At 42.1% G+C, this 22,341-nt stretch overlaps 1 protein-coding gene across 10 annotated transcripts in view; it reads right to left on the reverse strand.

Annotated features, from left to right (window-relative positions):
• Positions 1–22,341, reverse strand: part of itpr1b (inositol 1,4,5-trisphosphate receptor, type 1b) — a 117,679-nt gene that overhangs the window by 25,410 nt on the left and 69,928 nt on the right. For 6 of the 10 annotated variants that reach the window (XM_080424465.1, XM_080424462.1, XM_080424464.1 and 3 more), the window contains 9 exons: positions 18,685–18,871; positions 17,872–18,140; positions 15,842–16,042; positions 13,168–13,278; positions 12,501–12,596; positions 12,285–12,419; positions 11,668–11,775; positions 10,880–11,114; positions 7,312–7,434 (listed from right to left, as the gene is read on the reverse strand). In XM_080424465.1, coding sequence (XP_080280591.1) covers positions 7,312–7,434; positions 10,880–11,114; positions 11,668–11,775; positions 12,285–12,419; positions 12,501–12,596; positions 13,168–13,278; positions 15,842–16,042; positions 17,872–18,140; positions 18,685–18,871 — 1,465 coding nt within the window. The remainder of the gene's footprint in view (positions 1–7,311; positions 7,435–10,879; positions 11,115–11,667; positions 11,776–12,284; positions 12,420–12,500; positions 12,597–13,167; positions 13,279–15,841; positions 16,043–17,871; positions 18,141–18,684; positions 18,872–22,341) is intronic. The other 4 variants (XM_080424461.1, XM_080424467.1, XM_080424466.1 and 1 more) reach the window with 2 other exon arrangements.

Below are 22,341 nucleotides of genomic sequence, written 5' to 3' on the forward strand. Positions count from 1 at the left end.
CACGCAGTAAGCAGGCTATGTAAACTACAGTACACTTTATGTCTCTCCAGTCGCAACTGTCATGAAGTTACTATTATTGCAACAATTATGTGTGTCACTCCTATTACTAAAGTCCATGTTCATATAATGTTATATACAAATGCTCCTATGCAGCAGTGAATCAACTTTACTCTAGTACCCTCATGGCATTCTTGTCATAAAGTATTTGGCTTGTCCATATGACCAAAGCAGCACAACCTTCAACCAAATTGAATAATTTATCCAGATTGGATAGATCTATCACTCTATTAGATGGGTATAGCTCTTCAAATAGACCAGCACCCACCTATCCCCAGATTTATGATACAGTACTCTGACACTAATGCCACAACTTCACCTATTACTACAATTTACAAAAAATAATCATAATCTACTCTTACAATAATGATCTAGTCCCCACTGTTTCTGGGAAATTTCTGTGCAATGTTTAAACAAATTTGACACTCACCTAGGCTCCTCACTTAAGTGGTGTTTCCTATCATTACCACCCAATGGGCATCAATTCTGGACCCTTGGTTGCTGTGAGGGGGAGAAGCTGAAACACTCATTACTTCCTGCATACTGTCTCTCTCACCCTGAAACTTTACTATCTATACTGGGAGTATCCCTAGAACTAACCACTAACCTTTTCTGTAGTGTAAGATACCAAGGAAAAAATAAGACGGCAGTTACAAAATGACCTATCTCTTCCAAAATAAGGAAGGTAACTAAGTACGTTGACATACTCTATTTGAGTACAATTTTCTCCTTTTTCTTCCCTTTCCTTGATTAGCAGGAATACTGGTTAAATATTTGACTTCTATTTTATTATACTTATAAGGGGTAATATAGTCATATTAACCTCCACTATAATCACGTCACTTTGTCTCCTTGAATATGACAACAAAGCTCCCATTAACCATTAAATCCTATCTATCCGTCTATGTTTAAAAACAGCTGATTGACAACATTGCAGGGGGTCTGCTTGTAGATCTTCCAGTTCTAAGACTGTTAGATGACAACTGCTAATATACTCACAATATTGTCACTTTTCTATCTATGTCTGTGTTTACTCCAACATACAGACTGTTCCTACTCATATTACATAGTGGATATTACTATTTGACTTATTCTTACATTCATACATGTAGGCCTACGCACACTTTCATCCTGTATACACATACACACCAGCTGCTCGAGTCTTACGCAAAGTTAACAGAACCTATGAACTAATTTCTTGCTGTTTACCATCCTCCCTTTATCTTCCCATTTGAGTTGTTTGTTTCCACAACCAGAGACAAAAAAGCAGAATAGAGGTAAACACCTACTGTAATCGTTCCTAGATAAAAACCATCACTTAACTATATATATATTTTTTCCCTTTTTCCACACCGTTTCCGGCTAAGGACTTTGTACCGTTCGCAGTACAGGTATTTATCGATTGAGTACGAATGGCTCGTCTTACACGACCTAGTTTGGCTTTCACCACTTTGCACCGGAGTACAGGTATTTTCCGACTTTCACGGACGGCTCGTCTGTCACGACCTAATTTGGCTTTCACCACTTTGCACCGGAGTACAGGTATTTATCGTTTGACTACGAATGGCTCGTCTTACACGACCTACAGTTTCCTTTTAAGGACTTTGCACCGGAGTACAGGTATTTATCGTTTGACTACGAATGGCTCGCTTTTCACGACCAACTTTAACACAATTGATTGTATCAATACAATATCCTTGGCATATATATTGGGTCATACCACTCTTACCCGTAGTTCGTTTGGAGTGTAGTCTCTGCCGGTCAGCACCTCTGATCCACAGGCCCATCGCTGCGTTTGTGAGTGATGGATTTGCCTTGTAGCGCTATTACTGACATCCTGGAAAAGAGAGTGCTGACGGACAGTAGATACACCCTGCTCACAGCGCCATCTGTTATGGAAAAATATAAACTTCACATCAATATAAAGGAAATAATTCCACAGAGAGTAGAGTGGATGAACCAGCATATATTTATTATACTATACGAGAGCTCTCGGAGACTGCCTACGTGCAGCCTCCCGATTGCTCAGTTGTGTGTTTCCTTTATACACAAGAAGAGAACACAAATAGCTGGAGGTGTGGTTAGTGGACAGAGTCATACATGGCTCTATTTAGAAATAGTTACTCTGACAGGATACCAACAGGTGAGAACACGGTCTGTCTACTACTACAAACTCTGTAAATAGACCTAGAAACAGCAGAGTGTGCAAATGTCCTTTCTTTAGAAGGCTCATAGAAGTTTATAACCATAATCATACAGGCAATAGTGTAGTTTTCATATTATTTCCATTATATGCCTTTAAAAGAATTTATAATGTGTCCTAGCGGGAGCAAATACAGTGCGAATAAAATTGACCAAGTACCGAGCCTTGGGGGACCCCACAGGAAAAGGGGACAGACTTAGACACATGAGGGCCTATTTCAACTGAGAAACATCTACCTGAGAGATAGGATTTAAACCATTCAAGGGCACTCCCTGTGACACCCACCCAATTTCTGAGCCTGTCAGTAATGATATTGTGATCCAGTGTCAAACGCAACACTAAGGTCCAATAAAACTAAAATGGAGCATTTACCAGAGTCGGCAGACATCAGTAAATCATTTGATACTTTTAAGAGTGCAGTCTCCGTGGAGTGTTTTTGGCGAAAGACCGACTGGAATTTATCAAAAATGTGGTGTTCATTTAAAAAAAGCTATAAGCTGATTGGCAACAATTTTTTCAAAAATCTTGGACATAAAAGTTAACTTGGATGGGCCGATAGTTACTTGGTAACGAGGCGTCCAGGCTTGGCTTTTTTAAGAGCGGCCGAACGAGTGCGAGGGGCACCACTGGGGCATTTCCAGCCAACGGCTTTTGGGTCGAAGTGAAGGATTATATGTGTAGAGTGTTGGGGGGGGGGGGGGGGGGAGTGTTTTGACATGGCCGTACCAGCGCATGAATTGAATTCGTGAATTTCAGACACATAACAAACAAAATACACTGAGACAAGTACATACCATGTGTACTCATTAGAAATGTCAAGGATAAAATAATTAAGTAAAAAAATAAAAACTTGCGTTTTGGTGGGGGGCTTTTTATACCTTTATTGATAGTGAAGTTAGACAGGAAATGGGGAGAGAGAGATGGGGAGTGACACGGAGCAAAGGCCGTCGGGATTGGGACTCGAACAGAGTCTTGCTTTCGTACAAAAACAATCCAGGTTTGTGCTGTGTATCAAGATGTTGAGCTAAACTGTCCAAGGTACATTCCTAACGAGGTCTAAAAGTGATTGATCCATCTATATAGATAAAGAGGCAATGAACCAGGTATTATCATCAGGCTTTATTTTATTATCGTATGGCTGCCCTTCTAAATACTTTCACTGACGGAACATAGCCAGATCCATTCCATTTCCAGATGAGGCAAAGCAGACACAGCTTTTGGACTTTGTGAGCGTGCTGTGCACGTGTTTATGTTTTTATGTAACAGTAAGAGTGACGCAACAGAGGGTTAGCATTAATACGAGCATGCCAGGGACCAACTCAATGCCAAGTCCCAAGCCCCAGCCAATAACAGCAAGACTTTCCCTTTTCACACTGTGTGTGCGTGCGCATGCATTTGTCCAGTTGGACATGAGGTTAGTCAGGTATTCTGTATCCCAAGGCTCCACACAAAGACTTTGACCAACTCCCACCTTTGCCCCTTTCCCGCCCGAATTCTCCACACCTCTCCATGTAGAGATCACATGACAGGTACTTGTTACATAACCCTAGCAGGCTAAAAATATTTTTGGCTACAGCCAAATTCACAAAGGAAGTTCTAGCAGTGATCCTGAGTTCGGCAGGGTGTCAGCCCCCGCTGAGGGACCTGGACATTGTAGGCAGGCAGGTGTGACAGCTTTCAACACTGTTTCAACATATGCTTTTAAAAGGTTCCGATATAGCTTACTCCGTTGCAGTGAGAGGACAAGAGCTTGGTTGTTAACTCTTCCCTGACACCAGAACATTGAGAGATACATTTGAAGTAACTCGAAGTGGTTTGTGGTTAACCGAACAAGCAGTAAATAAATACCTTGTAACTGTAAAGATGCACCCAACTGCACTCTCACAGTTTTGCACTCATCATTAAATGATAATGAATGTATTTATATAGCACATTTCCAGACTTCACAGAGCAGGGTAAAAGAGCAACATGATAAGCATTAGAGATAAACTACAACAAAAGATCAGTGAATAAAACACACAGTAGGCACAAAATGTAAAATAGACATACAGATATAATCAATGAAACAAAAAATGGCAAGAAAATGTTAAGAAAAGGAGCATAGAGATGGGTTTTCAGAAGAGATTGAACATTTTAAATGGGGGGTTTTGCACATCTGGTTACATTAAGCCGACTTCCCCTGCATACAGTGATGGGCAGCTAACCTAGTTCTACTGTCTGCTCCTATTTTCATGGTCACATTCCAGTCAGGCTCAAAGGGTCAGGGTGGAGGTGCCTTCAGCAGTCACTCTCCATACTGCTGCTCTGCTGACCTATAGCCCCCAAGTAAACACACCTCTCTGGGAGAATATAAGCTGAATTGGTCCACGGCCTGGTGCACTGTCACTTGTGCACATCTGCCCAACACTGTACTATATTCCAAACTGCAGCCACTTGTTCAAACAAATAACCTCCAGGGGAAATCCAGGGTCAGTCATGTGAATGACTCATGCAGCTGTTAGAATAATGTCTGAGCTGATTATATGGCTACCAATGAAACAATATTTTCTTTTTAAATGTCTCAGCATCAAACCCTCACACAGATAGCGTGCTGCTATAAATGTTAACTGGAGCACTTGACATAATTTAAAGTTTACAAGTGGTTGGTTTGAATATTAACAGAAAGCACATGAGCAGACCAGAGTAAATTGTGTGTTTGTCCGAGTTAAATATTGACTATTCAGTAATAATAGTCTTATTTTTTCATATTCATATTATAACTAGCTGCATGTTGAAGCCAACATAATTTCCCATGTCTTACAGTAACAGATACGATATGTCCTTGAATGAACTGCTAAGCTGCTGTACAATACTTTTGACTGTAGCAACCACATGAAAGCATCTAGCACTAAGCTAACAACTTATTTTTTCCCTCTCCTCTATACAGCTCTGAGGAAGTTCAAACAAAAGGGATCTCGCCGCTTGACCCCAGACAGAACAATTGAAAGTTTATATGCAAGTCACAATGTGAGTCTTCTCTCTGCACTGGAACAATGAGGCTTCACACATCACCACAAATACTGCCCTCAAGAAAAACCGAAGAAGAAAAGGGGAAGGGACTGGATGAAAGACTGGGAGACAGCAAAAACAAGCAGAAACATGCAACTGTACATGCAATACACTGTATGGCAAAGACAACTACAGTAAATCCTTCCATTGTAACATTCCATTGTTTTGTGCAAGACCTCTCGTTGTATCACTTACACTATGTTACATAAACAGTACGTCACCTTCTTTTCATTAATGTCCTGAGGTGCTCTCTTACAGGTACAGTACCTTCTGACCTGGCAGAAGGGAGATTGTAAATCTGCGTCCACATGTGATGATGTGTTAATGTATTTCTGTTTTCTATACATTTAGTATATTTTAAAATAGCTGGTGCATCAATATTTCTGTTCATATACCATTGTCTATACTCAACTAGACTAATATTAGTTATACTAAATCAGCTATATACTATAACATAGTTCAGCTAGATTTTTAGGTGGTTTGATCACATTTAAATAATGTGGACCTGGTCACATTACAAAAGTAATAATGTTGCAGTTGGTAGGTAATTCTCAGCATGTAGTTTGGACAGTAAATAAAATAAACGTACTGTATATTTCAAAGAGGTTTAGAGTAAGAGAATATTTTGCACACAATTTAAAAGGGTAGCTTGTCTTTTTTTGAATTATTATTACAGGGTTAAAAAAAAAATACACCCAAGAGTTAAATAAACACTAGACTAGACTTTACTGTGCAGGTTGGTAAACCCCATTTCCCTAGTAGTTTTCCAAACACCACTGAGTTGTAAGAGTACTGGAAATTATGTAAGAGCAGCCAGTGAACTAAGAGGGTTGACATGGATCCACATTGTTATCAGGCAGGTGTCATTTTCCAGGGGAGCCCAAACACTCCAGCATGGTGTTATGTTTCTGGGACTCACGTAGGTAACCACAGCACACAAGTATGTGCACGCGCACACACCCACACACATGCACACGCGCACGTACACACACACACACACACACACACACACACACACACACGGAAGCAAAGACTCACAGAGACACAGAAACACATTTGTCAATGCACACACTCTCACACGAACATGGACCGAAACATGCACCTAATTAACAGGAGTGATGGAGACAGAGTGCAGAAGATGAGTATAAGCCCATTGCTGCTGTGAGCAAGAATGACACACAGGGAATCTGGTAACATGTTAAGTCCCATGCAGGTGTCACGCTCAGAAAAGGTATCAATAATCAGGTCACGACCTGATTAAAGGTAAATCTGATCTCTGGTTTTGTGATGCCATCGAGTGCAAAAGCCGAAACGTCAGATTGGATTACATTATATCACACCTTTAGGTGTGATGGAACTTACTTCAGTTAGGGGAGATGTGAGGCTACACCCAAACCACAGGCATTAACAGACCACAGTTCTCTCAAAGTCACATCAACACTGCTGTCTACATTTAGAATGCCATTTTATACTTGCGGAAGAAATAGATTTGACGTGTGTTTTGTATCGCACCATTAGTCACAAGATAACATTCCACTTTAGTCATGGACTGAGCTGCAAAAAATTGATTAGTTCAAATGTACTGCGGTAAAGAAAATGACTTTAAGCTGTGCTAATGGGCTGCTGGCCAATTAATGCTCAACATGAACAAATAAGCATGAGTGTGTGAAGTGATTGCAATAAATCTATAGTATAGTAGAGTGGTATCACAAGACCTATGAGAAGAGAATAACAGCAGTGACAACTTGCTGCCTTATTCAACTTCCCTGTACAGGTTTGTTATCAAGTATTAAATGTAGCGTATTGGCACTCTAGCAGGGCGTTGGCTAGAGTGCCTTCATATGCCCCTTAAACCCATTTCCTGTTTTTTTCCACGGTCACACTCAGTGTATTAACCGCAAAACCAAGAGAGACAGAGATTACAATCTGGCCTCCTTAAACTTCAGACAGTCTGATGATTAGTTGCTGGGGCAGAGGGTTTAAATAAGGTGAAACTGACTTACCTCCACGGATGCCCTCCAGAGGGTAGAAGAAGGCGACCAGCACGTTCATGAGCACAGCCAGGTTAAAGGAGATGCTGCTCCAGAAGGACATGTTCCTGGAGCACCAGTAGAGGATGGGTTGGGCTGCATGAGGCACACACACACAGGTTAATGTACCGTCACCATCAGGACATTTTACTTGACGATTTATTGTCATACAAATAATTGCGATCAACGATTTCATTGTGTTTTTGTCATGGAACATTGGAACATCTAAATAAAATAAAACATTTTTTGTTTGCAGTTTGCCTGTTAGGCTTTGTAAACAAAAAAATGCACGGCAGATATGACAAGTAACTTAAATATATACAAAGAAATGACTGACAATGACCGGAACCAATATTCAAAATAAATAATGTACTATGCCCAAAGTAGGCCATATTTACTAATTTGTGGAAATAGCCGTTCTACAACCTCACAGCGCATCGCATCGTGACGCGTTGTGAGCTTGTAGATCGGCTATTTCCAAAAATTTAGAAAATTCGCAGAAATGTAAGAACATTTTCCAACAGCAAATTGATACAGATGAATGGAGAGGATTATGATGATTATGAAAAATTATTGTGATTATCATCAAATAATTGCGACCAGGCGATTATGCAATATTGTTTGACAGGCCTGACTGCTTCTTGGAACAACAAATACTGCAGCATCAGAGTTTACTAGAGACATCATGAATTTACTACTACACACTTTATGTGACCAGAATCAAAGAATATCACATCACAGGAAATGCAGTATACAATATACTTTATCATCTCATACTAACAGCATTGATACTTGGAAGATTTAATGCAAAGTGCAGAGGTTTATACTGTTAAATAAACAAACTAATTTCAGCTAAGACAAAATGACACCATAATTCAGTGAAAAAACAAACTGTACATCAGATTGTGTGTGTCGTGCAGCTGTACTGTAGTTAGCTACGTTGAAATATCTTTAATCAGTCATTAGTGACTGTAATAAAAGGGATATGCACTTTTCCTTTGAGTGCTTTTTTTAAGATGGAGAAAATCAAGTGGTTTAACATTTTTATGTATTGCTGTGAATTTTGCCTTAATTCTTTAACTGAACATGTTGCTGTATACTGTATGTCAGGTGATTTTAATGACTTTGAACATGTTGCAAATGTATTTAACAATAAAGTACATATACTACAGTTAAACGGCTATAAACAAAGAAAGTGATAATTGAATTAGAAAGGTTAAATTTAGGCAAAAATGTAACCTATTTATCTGAGGAACCAACAACTATGTACACTCGCAATCACACAACCCACACAACCCATGGGCATGGGTCAGGAGATCGTATCATGGCATGACCGGGGCTATTTTTTTTTTGTTAATGTTGTTTATTAGAAAAGAAGAACTGAGGGGTGGGGGACTTTTGGCAACAGAAGTGGTTACTAGCTGTTAGCACCAACGGAACAACATGGTCTCCGGCTGTGCATGCTGCTGATTCATTCAGATAAGAGAGAGGCTGCGGCATCACGTGTTGACTCAGTACACACAGACCATCTCCTGCAGGCCTGACCGAGGGGACAGGCCACAACACGCTCCCATTGAGGAGACAAAGGAAGCAGTCACACGTTTACTGCGCTGGCCAAGGGAGAGGCAGTCAGGGGGGGGGGGAGGTCACCCAGGACATGCCCGGTCGCTAAGGGAAACTAGAACAGGGCTGGCTATTTACCAACACGGGAGAATGTCATTGGTTTAATACGATACAATACAATACAATAGGCTAAGAGGAGGATTGCCCATCATGAGGTGGACTTCACATGACCTTCACATGAGCTTTTTTCCACCAGTGGCTGTTGTGTTCGCTCTCCCACTCCTCCCTGTTAATCTGTTTTTGATTCATTTCGCTCCCTTCATCACAGCTAGGAGGTATCACACTATCTCAGACAAACATTACCTCCTACCTTGGTTTCCTCATACAGTATTTTACACCTATGCAGAGCAGAAAGTAGGGGAGGTCCCGTCTCTCTCTCTCTCTCTCTCTCTCTCTTCCCTGTGGGTTTGAGGCAAGCGGGGGCTGTGTGACCTGGGGTTGACCTCTAGTCCCATTAACCATGGGACAGGCTGACTAACCGTCTCAGGGTCAAGTCAGAGCAGCTGACTCCAGACTCAGAGATAGCTGCAGAGCATACTTCGCTTCTTTTCATAACACATAGTCTCCTAACTTGCTCTGTAACTACATTTGTCATCTCTCTGCAGTAAACTCTCTTCCCCAATTGTGAGTCTGTGCTCAGTTTCCACATGTGAACCTGAACTGAAAACAACCTCCCAAATGACAGTTTTTTGTTTGTGATCAATTATTTCTTATCTTTTAAAGCTGTTCTTCACAAGTTAGCCATTATGCCAATTGTATACAGACACCCTGTCATTGCCAACACCTACTACTATAGGCCACCACCACATGTACACATGGAGTCGCCAGCCGCTTCTTTTCACCTGACAGTTCAGGTAGGTCGAAAGAAATGTGGAGGAACACACTATCCCTCCCTGCTGAACAGGTGTCTTGACCAACCTAAAGGAGTTGCTAGGGCACAAATGAGGGCTAGCACAACCCGGACGCCCACTAAGTGACAGTTTACAAATCTGTCATGCCACTGAAATGATGTATTCAGATTTAACTTGCTCGTTAAGGATTTTTCTTTAGCCTGTGTTTATTTGCAACATAAATCCAAGGGCAATAAATGACGATACTAAACAAAAACGCATGTTGAAGAGAGGTTTGAAACCCCAGTGCAATTATGAAAAGTACACCTTACCACAGAGAGAAAATAAAATATTATGTAAACAATGGAACGTTTTGTAACCACACGAGGACCACTGTATCTGGAACAGCACGTGCCCCTTGACAGTGTCCTTCTAAAGCCTTTAACTATCAAGAAAAATAAATGAATAAGGGGGCGTTAACTTTACATTCTCCATTATAAAAGGTATGTTGCAGAAGGCTGTGTGTGCATTGTTGACATACAGTCAGTGGTGCATTCCAGAGAGAACAGATGTTTTCGTATGGGCCTGCAGCATGTGACAATCAAACACAACTATAATGGTAATAATATGCCAAGGCACACTAACATTCCTAACATTTCTCTGTAAATCAAATCACTTAGGTTAGTAAACAATTCATTCCAAACTTAGACATCACCTTAGCCTACCTTAGTCCTTAAATTAACTTATGTTATTATAGTCAATCTCTTACACGTTAATAACTTATCAAGGTTTACAAACCTTTCCCCTCCTTCACCCCTCCAGGGTTCAGTATAGTGTGTGTGTGTGTGTGTGTGTGTGTGTGTGTGTGTGTGTGTGTGTGTGTGTGTGTGTGTGTGTGTGTGTGTGTGTGTGTGTGTGTGTGTGTGTGTGTGTGTGTGTGTGTGTGTGTGTGTGTGTGTGTGTGTGTGTGTGTGTGTGTGTGTGTGTGTGTCTCTGTATAAGGAGGGCCCAAGGGCCTGGAAGGATGCCAGGAGAGGGTGTGTAAAACAAGAACTAGTAGATATAGAGAGGTTGGGAAAAGGACGCACAGGGAACTGTGTTTTCGTTACCATCAGTAGCCTCTTGAGTACCTCGCAGCTTCTTCTGCCAGTTCATCTCATTAAAGAGGTCCTCAGAGCGCAAGAAGAAGTCATTGATCTTGCAGCCCCGCTCGTCCCGTTCAGTGGTGTAGTAAACGCGCAGCTTGGACTCTTGGGTGAGGAATTCACAGATGTTGGGCACGGGGAAGACTATCTGCTCCATGGTGCGATCCAGACGCACAATCTGGACACAACCACAGCAGCAAAATAATCGTCACACACCGTTTTTATTTGTGATTCAGTGTTTTGCAAAACATGTCCCACTAGCGTGCTTTATGAACTGGTCTGACCAGAGGCATTGGTATAAAAAGTTACCTGCAAATAGTGAAGAGTGTGCACTGCAGAGCAGGGCTGTTTGATTAGCAGAAGTAGTTTCACAAACTCAAGCGATAACTCCTTCCTTGTTGGGAGGTTTTGAGCATGGTAAAACTATTTGCATTCTTGCACTCCCTTGTGCACACACGGGAACACGTGCACACACATGCCACGGGTGTTTGTCATTCAACGTATGAGTCTCCAAAACCAGGGCCAAGAAAAACAGTGACTATCACATGCCTTTCAGGTCAACACTGTGACTAAAATGATATCAGTAGCAAACCACTCGATTTCACACGGAAATGATAAGACACATACTGTATCAGACGGTGGAAACACAATGTGTTTCACATTAAAATAAAAGGGGAAGTGGAAGCAGCAGACCCAAAAAGTCCATTTGGGACTGCAGCCGAACGACTGACCTCAATCGAAGCTGTGTGTTTGGCATAGAACTGCAGGGCCTCATCCCCCTCGCCGTAACTCCCTCCTGGCTTCAGCATGACCTGCAGTTCCTTGTTGTGACGAGCCAACTGAAATAACACCACCGCCAAATCAATAGTATCAACAGATCAATGACAGCTTATTATCGTCAGCTTCAACATGGACAACAATGTCCTGCATCGTCGGGTGTGCATACATAAGAGGGGAATATTGAGAGTACTCTTGACACGTACCCAACTGCAATGCAAATAGTTTAGCTTAAATAGATTTTTCAGCAGGGCACAGTACATAGTACATGCCACTAGTTGTTTTCTCTACTCAGCTGTGAGGTTTCATGCTTTGGTTCAACATCGTGGATTACATAATGTTAACTGTTGTTAACCTAGGTCATGGTGTGGGCGGAAAGGGAGGAGATGAAGATAACGCCACAAATCTCTGATGTAACAAACCTATGGGATCCATAGGAATTGACACAGATTACAGGGCTCAGACCATTGAAAATCTATCTCCCGAGGACACTACGTGGCAATGCATGTGTTGAAGTGTTCAGCTATGCTTGCAACCGTTTCAATATGCATACAGATATTTGGTAGCTTACCTGATGGGCGAGGATGTAGATGTTATGGCCGACGTTGCGCGGTGAGGCGGAGTGCTCTTCCTCGCCACCCTCGCCATCCTCGGGCGCCTCCACCTCTATTTCGCCCTGCATGTAGGCCTTCTTGATCACCTCCACCTGTGCAAGAGGGCAAGTGTCAGGGAACGTCCACTCAACGCCAACTGTGCCCTCTCCTGGAATGAACGGCGCTGTACTTACCAGCTCTTTGGGCCTCATGTTGTAGAGTATCCTCTCTGCATTCTCACTGTCATGGCGACTCTCCATGATAGCTAGGAGAAGCTTGGAGGCGTTGTTCTGAGAGAAGATGAGACAACTTAACCCATTCAATCCGGGAAACATTCTGTGTCATTTTAGATTTTTAGCTATAACCATTATTTTATACTACTAATAATTTTTATCTTGAAAATATTTTTTTTTTTAAAGCAAATTTTTTTTACTCAAATCTTTGCTTCTGGGGATTCTACAAATGTATTCTAAATCCTAACAGTTTTTCTTTGAAAAAATAACTTATGTTGCTATAATATCAGTGTTTTTTGTCAAGGACCACCCAAAATGATATGTATTTGTCCTCAGACTCCCCCATCTCAAAATATTTTGTTCCAGGGACCCCCAGAAGCAAAGATTTGAGTTAACAATGTATATATATTCAGAGATTTGCACACATTTTCACAATTTTCTTTTTCTGCTGTTTTCTGGGGAAAATGTTGATGTCGAGGGAGAAAAGGCGAGGGCCAAGTACGGATCCCTGGGTGATCCCAGTCATCAAAGTACCTATATAGGATTTAAGTGGCTAAGCATATAATGTGGGTGGTCAGGATATTGTGAGTACTGAAAACAAATAAAAAATTTAAACATTCTTGCTCACTTTGAGTTCCAGCACCAGGTCCATCCTCTTTTTGCCAAGGGGATTGATGTCATTGAGGATGAGGGCAATAATGATGTCAATGCCATTGCATTCATGTGTGGCGATGCAGTTCTGGGGAAAACAAGTGTTCCAAGTGTTAACCAGCGCTAAAGTAATTGTCAGGAGACAGAAGTCAAAATACATCCTGCTTAGCTGGGAGTGCGTAATGCCAGAGTGGTTTGTTTAGTCTGATTACCTTCCATACAGTGAAGAGAGAGGAGCAGGTTTGATATTGTCGTAAAAAAGAAAAACGAAAAACAACCACAGGCCCATTCTTTCCCCAGCACAGCTCCCACTGTGTACTGGGCCTTGTGCCAGTTGCTTGTTTAGACAAGCAAGGCTCACACTTGCCACACAGTGATCCCAGGGCAACAGGAACAGAGGGTGCCGCCACCATCATCATGTGAGAAGACCAAGCAAAGCTAATCCTCCGAAAATAACAAATACAGTCACGGTGCCCAGAGCAGGCAGGGGGTACACTGTTGTTGAAAGAGGAGCAGGGAACTACATGGCTATTGATCTCAGTGTGGGAGATGATGAGGGCTCTGGTTTCATCAAGTGCGTCTTGTTGTACTAAACCACATGGTTAAACCTGACTGAGGAATAATTTGTCACAATAAATCCTGTGAATCCCAAAGAGAGTTAAACACCTGCTTCACATCTCTATTCAGATGTGCTGTGACCAGTGTTGGGTAACGTGCGTTAGTAACGTAACGCTGTTACGTAATATATTACCGAATTGCGGTAACGGGTAATATAACGCATTACTACAAGGAGAAGCTGTAATATATTATTAAAATGACACTACGTTACTTTGTGCGTTACCCACCAAAGTGAAGGTGTTTTTTTATCCACCCTCAAAGCCGCAGCGCCTAGTAAAGGTATTAAATTGATTGTCAGTGGCTGGCAGCGCAGTGCGCACATCTAATCGCAAAAACCCGACGCTTATTTTGTCTTGATCAACAGCAATACACAAAATACAGCGAAATCGCCAAATTCTTAATATCCAGTACAGTAAGAATAGAAATTAACTGCAAACAAATTCAAAGTTATATGCTATCAATATCACACAAAAGTAGAGAGAAGCTGTGATCTCACCTCACAAACAAATGAACAAGAAATAATCATTTTGCAAACAACATCCATGTTCTGTTCGTTTGTCAACAATGATCTAAATGGAAAGTTTATTTCAGCAGCTAGAATGTGACAGTTTGACATAGTTTGAGCCGTTTTTGCTGTGCAGGCCAGTCCTCGTTTAAGTTCATTGCTTTCACCTGTTGTTCTACTGTGCGCAACAGGGCATATCTCCGCCAGGCCAGGTTTACCTACCCAGGCCATGAAATTCATAGGCAGTCATATTAGCCAAATAGAATGAAATCTGCTAAAACTGACTCATATACTGATACAGAACCATATATACCGGTAGGCTATATATTGTCGCTGTCGGATGGAAACCTTGTATGTTCTTTTTATTATTATTATTATTTTAAAACAATTTAAAATTGTGAAAATAGCCTAATCTCTAATCTGTGAATCTAATGTGATTCATGTGACCCCTACTTCAGTCAGTGAAGAAAGACCAGGGCTGAAAGTGACATATATTGAGACCAGTATAACTTTGTACAAATATTGGTAATTTGCCAACACATTATTTTGTGAAATAAATGGGTTATATTTCACAGATTATTCTTGTACTATATTAAAATAAAATCATCCTTAACCTTTAAGTTCAATTCTTTCCGTGGACAAATTTTTTTGGCCTTTCCGAAGGCCATTTTTATGGCCTTCCTGCCCTGGCATTTGGCCTTTGTGCCCTAAATAAAATGGCAACACCAAAGGCCATGTGGCCTTGCCCCTAAAATGACGAAATTCCAGGCCTGTTTACAAGTTAGTTTGTATATTTGGATTATTATTACAGAACATACATTAACCACTTCAGCCCTACATTTCAGCCATTTGAAAATAGCAGATCTACAAGCACTTTCATTTGCATTCTGCTCATGCAGTCCTTGTTCTGTGGACTTTAATTTAAAAAAGGTATAGAAAGAGGCTTGTGTCTTGTCATGTCATTATAGGCTACATTATAGAAGGTATATGTCTATTTATGAATTGATTCATTTAAGTCCTATTCCTATCTTATAATTTAAATGTTTGCCCATCTCCGTGTCCCAAATTGTTTTTGTGGGCTAATAATAATAATACAAAATCTAGATAATTTAATTGTTCAATTTTAGCTATTTTTTTTAAGTAACTAAAAAGTAATATGTAATATTAATATATTACTGTTGCTCAGACAGTAATATGTAACGAAATGTATTACTTTAAAAGGAAGGTAATAAGTAATAGTAATATATTACTAAAATAAAGTAACTTGCCCAACACTGGCTGTGACATTTCCGTTTTCCTCCCACTAAAATGTGTTAAATGGTGAGGGCTACTCTTGTTAACCAATACTTAAATATCAATAAATATCAATATCAATTTGAAGTTCTGGCAAGAAAATATATATTATTTGGGTGGTATGTTTCTATATATACATACATTACTGCAACCCTCATAAGGAAAGACAGTGAAAGCCTGTCATGTTGCATCAGATTGCATGTGCACAAAGCTTATGTTTTTCTCTGTGTGTCACCTGATTCTCATGGCAGGGTCCCTGGCAGTATTCTGTCAGACTTTCAACTGTCTGGTTGATGAGTCCTACATTCTTCTCATTGATGTAGAGTCCCAGGAGCCCTAGACCTCCTGTGGTGCTGCCACAGATACAGTCTAGGAACTGCAGTGTCTCACACACCAGATTATAGTTGTTCTTATTGTTCTGGTTGCGCAAGAAGTTCTGGAAAAGGATAAACACAAAATAGGGATGAAGAAAACCATCAAAGCCTCAGTATTATTATTATTACTATTAATTTGCATAGGATAGTAGAGAAGTGAAGACAAGTTGAATGAAAGTGAAAATCCACCCAGGGCAATCATAGATTATTACCGATGACCTTGGACAGGTAGGTGACTTAAGGTTTGTCAATATGAGCCAGTCTCCCTCAAAGCTAATGTGCAAGCCAGCCAAGAATTTAAATCTGTGACATCAGGCCCACCACAAGGTTAACCACCTTAACCCTGGCTTCCCTATTTTAGGCATGTCATTATAGGCGACCTTCAACCTTCTTAAAAAAATAAAATAAAAAAATAGCTCACAATGCATCACGTTGCAACACACTATGATCTTGTAGACGAGCAAATTCCACGATTTGTCATGCAAAGTATAAAGGGCTTAAAGGGGTATTTCACTTTAAAACACTTCAGGGTTAATTTTCAAATCTACTCAAGACTTTTGTGTGCACCACAGACAGTTTTTAAGTTGCTTTATTCAATATTTTGATATTTGATATTCATTTGACCAGACACCCACCCCCCTATATAAGCCCATTCAACTTTAAACTCCACATTGTCCAAGTTAGACTCATTGAAAACGCACTCCCCTAGTTCTGGTGACTGATATTGTCCTTCTAATGACTTTTTTCATGTTATTTATTTATCTTTATTGTATTCATTTCTAACATTAGATAAGGAGAAAAAAAGGAATAAAAAATGTTTAAAAAAAAATATGTCTGATCAAATGAATTTCAAATAATATCGAAACATTGAATCAAATGAGATTTGAATTGCATCTGGAAGTAGACTATTCCTATTTTTATATATTGATTTCCGGGTTTGTGTTCTCTCAAACAGCAGGTATTCATTAGTTATTGCCGGGATGTGACAGGGTGGCGACATGTGTTTAATGACATCACGGTGAACTTAATCAGAGCCGTGTCTGGCAGTAAATCAATATGTCCCACCCACGCTGGGCCAAGCAGAGCGGGTGAGCTAGACGGATTCAGCAGCCAGCCAGTCACCTTTTAATGAGGCTCTGACCGAGGCTGTGTATACAAACAGCTACTGTTAGAAGGAAGTGTACTGTCTGGGCTCTTGTACTGTAGCTGTCCAATGCCAAAAAAAACTACCACAGCCCTCATAGTGAAACCAGACCAGTTGCATCACGTTGTTCCACAGAAGATGCCTATTTTCAACACGGTTTCATTTCTGTGTACCCGAGTCTGGTAGTGGAAAGTCACAATGCAGGTCAGGAAATGTTCAAGTCTGCCATGGCCAGATGGGGGGTGGGGAGGGGGAATTAGGCGAACAAAAAAAATCCCCACAACAGCAGTAGACAATCCATGTAGACGAGTCATGTGTTCATGCAGGAGACTGTAGGCAAAAAAACTGTAGACACTTTCGTCACATGACCTTTTCGCTCGACAAAAAATCTGTATTTTCAACTGGAATAAAAGTGTGCTATGACACGTTTTGAACGTTTCGCGCAACAAAGTACAGCAGGGGTTCCCAAAGTTGGGGTCGCGGGAGACTGGCGGTGTTTTTTTTTTTTTTTTTCCCCAATTTTTTATTCAACAGAATGGATGAAATACAATCTATTACAAATAGTACATTTTACCATTTTAATACATTACAAATGCGCACCGAACGTGCACATTTATGTGAATAGATGACCTCCAGGTTTAGGTGGGGTCGCGAGTCAATTTCCACATTATTTTGGGGTCGCGGGCTGAAAAGTACAGAATACCTGTACATGAAGCCTCGAAGGGCATTCAAGTGGTCGTGGCTGACCTGTAGCTCTGGGTTATGGTTCTCGCAGAGCAGCTGCATGAGTCGCAGGATGGGTTGCATGATGGTGATGAGGACGCTCATCTCGCCTTCCTCCTGGCCCTTGTCGGCGGCAGGGGCGACAGCGGCGCCCTCGGCGGCCGCTTGGTGCTCCTCTGCTGCCTCGGCCTCTCGGCGGTAGGTGGTGAAGGCCTTCTTGGTGACAGTGGTGGCCTCGACCAGCTGCTCTTTGACCTCTTCTGTCACCACGGCAACCACCGGTACATCTTTGACTGGACAGGAAAAGAATGCCACCACCGGTCATCAAATGCCAAATTGCTGTCTGTGATTAGATTTCCTCAGAAGAGGGCAGTCAGATAATGGGTGGGTGCTACTATGTTAACCCATTAAAACCGGGTAAGCATCCGTGTCATTTTAGATTTTTGGTAATCAAAAATAGCAGATATACAAGCTCATAGCGCATCACTTTGTGCCGTGCTATTTTAAAGCCAACATTTTTAACTTAAATCTTTGCTTCTGGGGGTCCCTGGCACAACATATTTTGAGATGGGGGTCCACGGCCAAATACATATAATTTGGGGGTCTTTGACATGAAAGTTTTTGAGCACCATTGATATGGCAACATATGTTTTTCAGAAAACTGATTTGTGGAATCTGCCTCAGGTCTTAATGGGTTAAATGAACCAACTATTGCCATGTGTACACCGTGGACAACAGACACCTACTGTATGTGGTACAGAATTTGATTATATCCAGAGTAATAACTCCCCTCCCCAGTGTCCCCTAGCAGGGTTGTGAGTGGAGCTATTCCCTGACCTTTCTTGCGTGCCGCAGGTGTGTCTTTGTCAGGCGGCTCCTCATCATTCTTCTTGCTGCCCAGGTCACTTGTGTTGACCGTCACCGTGGCTTTGATCTCCTGCTGGGCCAGCTTCATGCGCTCGTAGAACACCTTGAAGAACTTCTCTGACTTGTTGTCACTTGTCAAACGTATGAAGAATGACCGCTGGAGATTACAAAACAAAACAAAACAATGTTTCAGCCACTTTTTTTTTTAATAATTTTTTTTATCCCACGATTTTGTAACCCTTATTTTTCACCCGGTGCCAATTTGCTAAGTGATCCTGGGCACTACACTCCCCTAACCAGCCTAGGGAGGCCAGGGCCGAGCTCATGCCTCCTTCAATGCATGAGAGCCAACTGACCTTCTTGTCACCTGACAGGGGTGAGTTTCCCTGGTTAGACGTAGCGCGTGGAAGGAACACGTTATTCCAACCAGTTCCCTTCCCCTCCATCAGGCGCCCTGGCTGTCATGGGGGAGGCGTTATAGTGACCAGGATTACTACATGTTTTTGTGAGGGTATTAACTACCCGCTAGGAGACACGGGGAGAACATGCAAACGCCACACAGAGTGGGCCCTTTCGCCAACCCCACCTAGGGTATGGGCACTGATGACGCGGAGGAGAAGACACGCCCCCAGCGCCCACAGCGTCCCCGGCGGGAATCGAACCCAGGACCTTCTAGCTGTGAGGCGCCAGCGCTACCGACTGCGCCACCGTGCCCCCTGTTTCAGCCACTTTTGAGTGATTTAAACTTCTGTCCATTTTAGTATCAGTTTATTTTGACATACGACATCTTGATCTCTGCTGGATGTGAACTGCTTCAAATCCAAGTATGTACAGTATAAATGCACTTGATAATAACAAATGCACTTAGATCACAACTAGTGCACTTCTATTCTTCTGTCTATATTCAAGTTTCCCACTAACCAAGGCTCAATACCTGATGAAGGGTAGTAAACAAATCATAGTATTCAATAAAGCTGCCCATAAGGCAATACTCTACTCTTTTTATGTGACAACCAACCAAAGAACAAAACACACCATACATGGCTACAATTAAAAGATTCTTATCAGCCAACTACTGTATGTACTGTAGGTGTGGTACAAACAAACTTTGCAACAAATCGGTTTGGGCACTTCTCACTATTCTACGGAACATTTCTCCACACTCTGTCGACAGCCAGAGGTCCTACAGTTCGTGCAGTGGAGTTACATAAGCCTCTTCCTCTACCGCCAAAAAGGCTTCACTGTACTTCACTGTGCTTACCTGGGTGTTACACTATCTGCTCTGTGTCTACATTGCTCTACTGATTACATACACTGAGTAAATTCCTGAGTGTTCATTTAACTCTGAAAGTGTACGGATGGATCCAAATGGACCCTTACAGGTCCATTTGATTCCATCTGTACACCTTCAGAGTTACAAATGGAAAATTTAACGCTGGGGATTTACTGTGTATGGACAAATACATACAGTATGGAGTGCATGCAGACAGACTTGGATGCATTTTCAAACACACCCACTGTAGCCATCTGACCACGCTGATCACACAAAGATGTTAGGACTCACACGAGCGTGTGCATGCACGCACACGCAGAGACAGGTGTTCATAATGCACAACAGACAGACAAACAGACTGACAGCAGAGTTTTGCCAGTCATACTCCATTCTGGGGCAAACTGTGGACTTCGGCTGTTATAGACCTTGCAACTGTGTGTTTATTTTCCATGGATTTTAGGGTCCCGTGAGCAGTGGAGGAGGAGGGAGGACTTCTGCCCCGTAGGAGTGCTAACACAAAGGGCAATCTTGTTTCAAAGGCCTGCATGCAAAGTGAACTCGTTTTCTTTTGCCCGCCACAAACAGGCTGGTATATCCTGTCCCATTTTTTTCCCTCTTGACAATCCCTACTTACATAAGACCTGTAATCAGCTGAGTGGTTATGTAGAGAGCACACAGCGCCTCAGCTAAAAACACTGTTACATCAGCCCACTGAGGGAGGGGAGGAGAGGAGAGGAGAGGAGAGGAGAGGAGAGGAGAGGAGAGGAGAGGAGAAAGAGTGGAGGAAGAGTGGAGGAAAAATCCTGCCCTACTTTATTCGGTGCCAGAGTGGCACGAATGGAGTGCATGGTGTGAAGAAGGAGGGGTTAGAAGGGAAGCGGGTGTAGAGGCAAACTTATCGCATGCGTGCATACATTCTGGGATGGTTCTGAAAGCACGTTATGCAACAGTCTTTCTGGGTTGAGTTCGAATAAGAGAAGGGGAGGGGGGCGGGGGGCGGGGGGCGGGGGGGGTGCATGATTACAGTAACATTATAAATGCACAGTACAGTATAGCATAAACACTTTTTAATTAACCCCTATGAAATAGAAGCTATTACAGATCTAATATTCCGGAACGTACGTAGCTCCGTTGAATTCTTGTCCCTGTCCCAAAGGTCGGGAGCACTTGACACCAAAACGCCAATTGAGTTATTTGAGTCCATGTTGTTTTCCCCCACTTTCTTTAACGTGGTGTGTTTGCTTGTTTTTCTGAACCCTGTTTTGAGTAGTTAACGTAATCCTGTTGACAAGACCGGGTCATTCATTGATAGTGATCTGATTAAAATCTTTCAGAGGGCTTATGCAAGTGGGCAACAGAGATGGCAGCAGCAGCGCCAGAAAAGCGACTTTATGACATTAGCGCGTTCAAATGACGGGACCTCATGACTGTGGTCATAACAAAGCAATTCCATCTCCCATCGGTTACATTGCACTTTTGTAAGCACCTGACTGGCATCAATTTGCAGAAAACAACACGAGAGAGAGAGAGAGAGAGAGAGAGAGAGAGAGAGAGAGAGAGAGAGAGAGAGAGAGAGAGAGAGAAGAGTTTGGTTGCTGTCCTCCCACTGTGTGGAATCAGGAACAGGAACTTTTACCTACAGTACAAATCACAACAAACACAGTTGCACAGAACAGGTACACATGTAAAACCACATTTTCTGGACTTGGGATCGAGCCCAGAGTAAAACACAGTATCCAGGGATACCCAGCGGTTGGCAAACAAGAACACAGGGACAGTTGTGCGTTTCGTGTTGTGCAACGGCAGCAAACATCCCCCTGTTTGTATTTATTTTGAACACGTTCCCTGTTTCAATAAATCAAAAGACAACGCTGCTGCTACATTTCCAAGGGAGGTGAGGTGACATAAACATTCTAAGCTTTTGCTGTCTGACAAAAAGGCAACAACATCAAAAATAATAATCAACCAAGGTACAGGAACTGTTGCCACAACAACTAGAGCTAGCTTCAGAGAGCTTAGCCAAGAAACCGCTCCGAGCAGCAACCTGCTGATTCATTCCCTCCTCAGTCCTGCAGTCAGCCAGCAAGTTAAGCATGCTACTCACCCGACCAACCCCCCCCCCCACATCGAAGAAGCTTAGCCTCCTGTACATCTGTACTGTATGGCCACTAAGCCCCATGAGAGCTGAGGACCATCAGTCACGTACAGCGGTGGTTCTCAACCTGTGGGTCAGGACCCCCAGGGGGAGTCCTCATATGATTTGGGGGGGGGTCCCCAAATGACAGTTAAGTGACAATTTAAGGAATTTATCTGTGGAACCGAGTCAAACTAAATGTAATGCCTCAACTCCAACA

Source organism: Gymnoscopelus braueri (assembly GCF_963280865.1).
Source record: "Gymnoscopelus braueri genome assembly, chromosome: 3".
NCBI lineage: Eukaryota > Metazoa > Chordata > Actinopteri > Myctophiformes > Myctophidae > Gymnoscopelus > Gymnoscopelus braueri.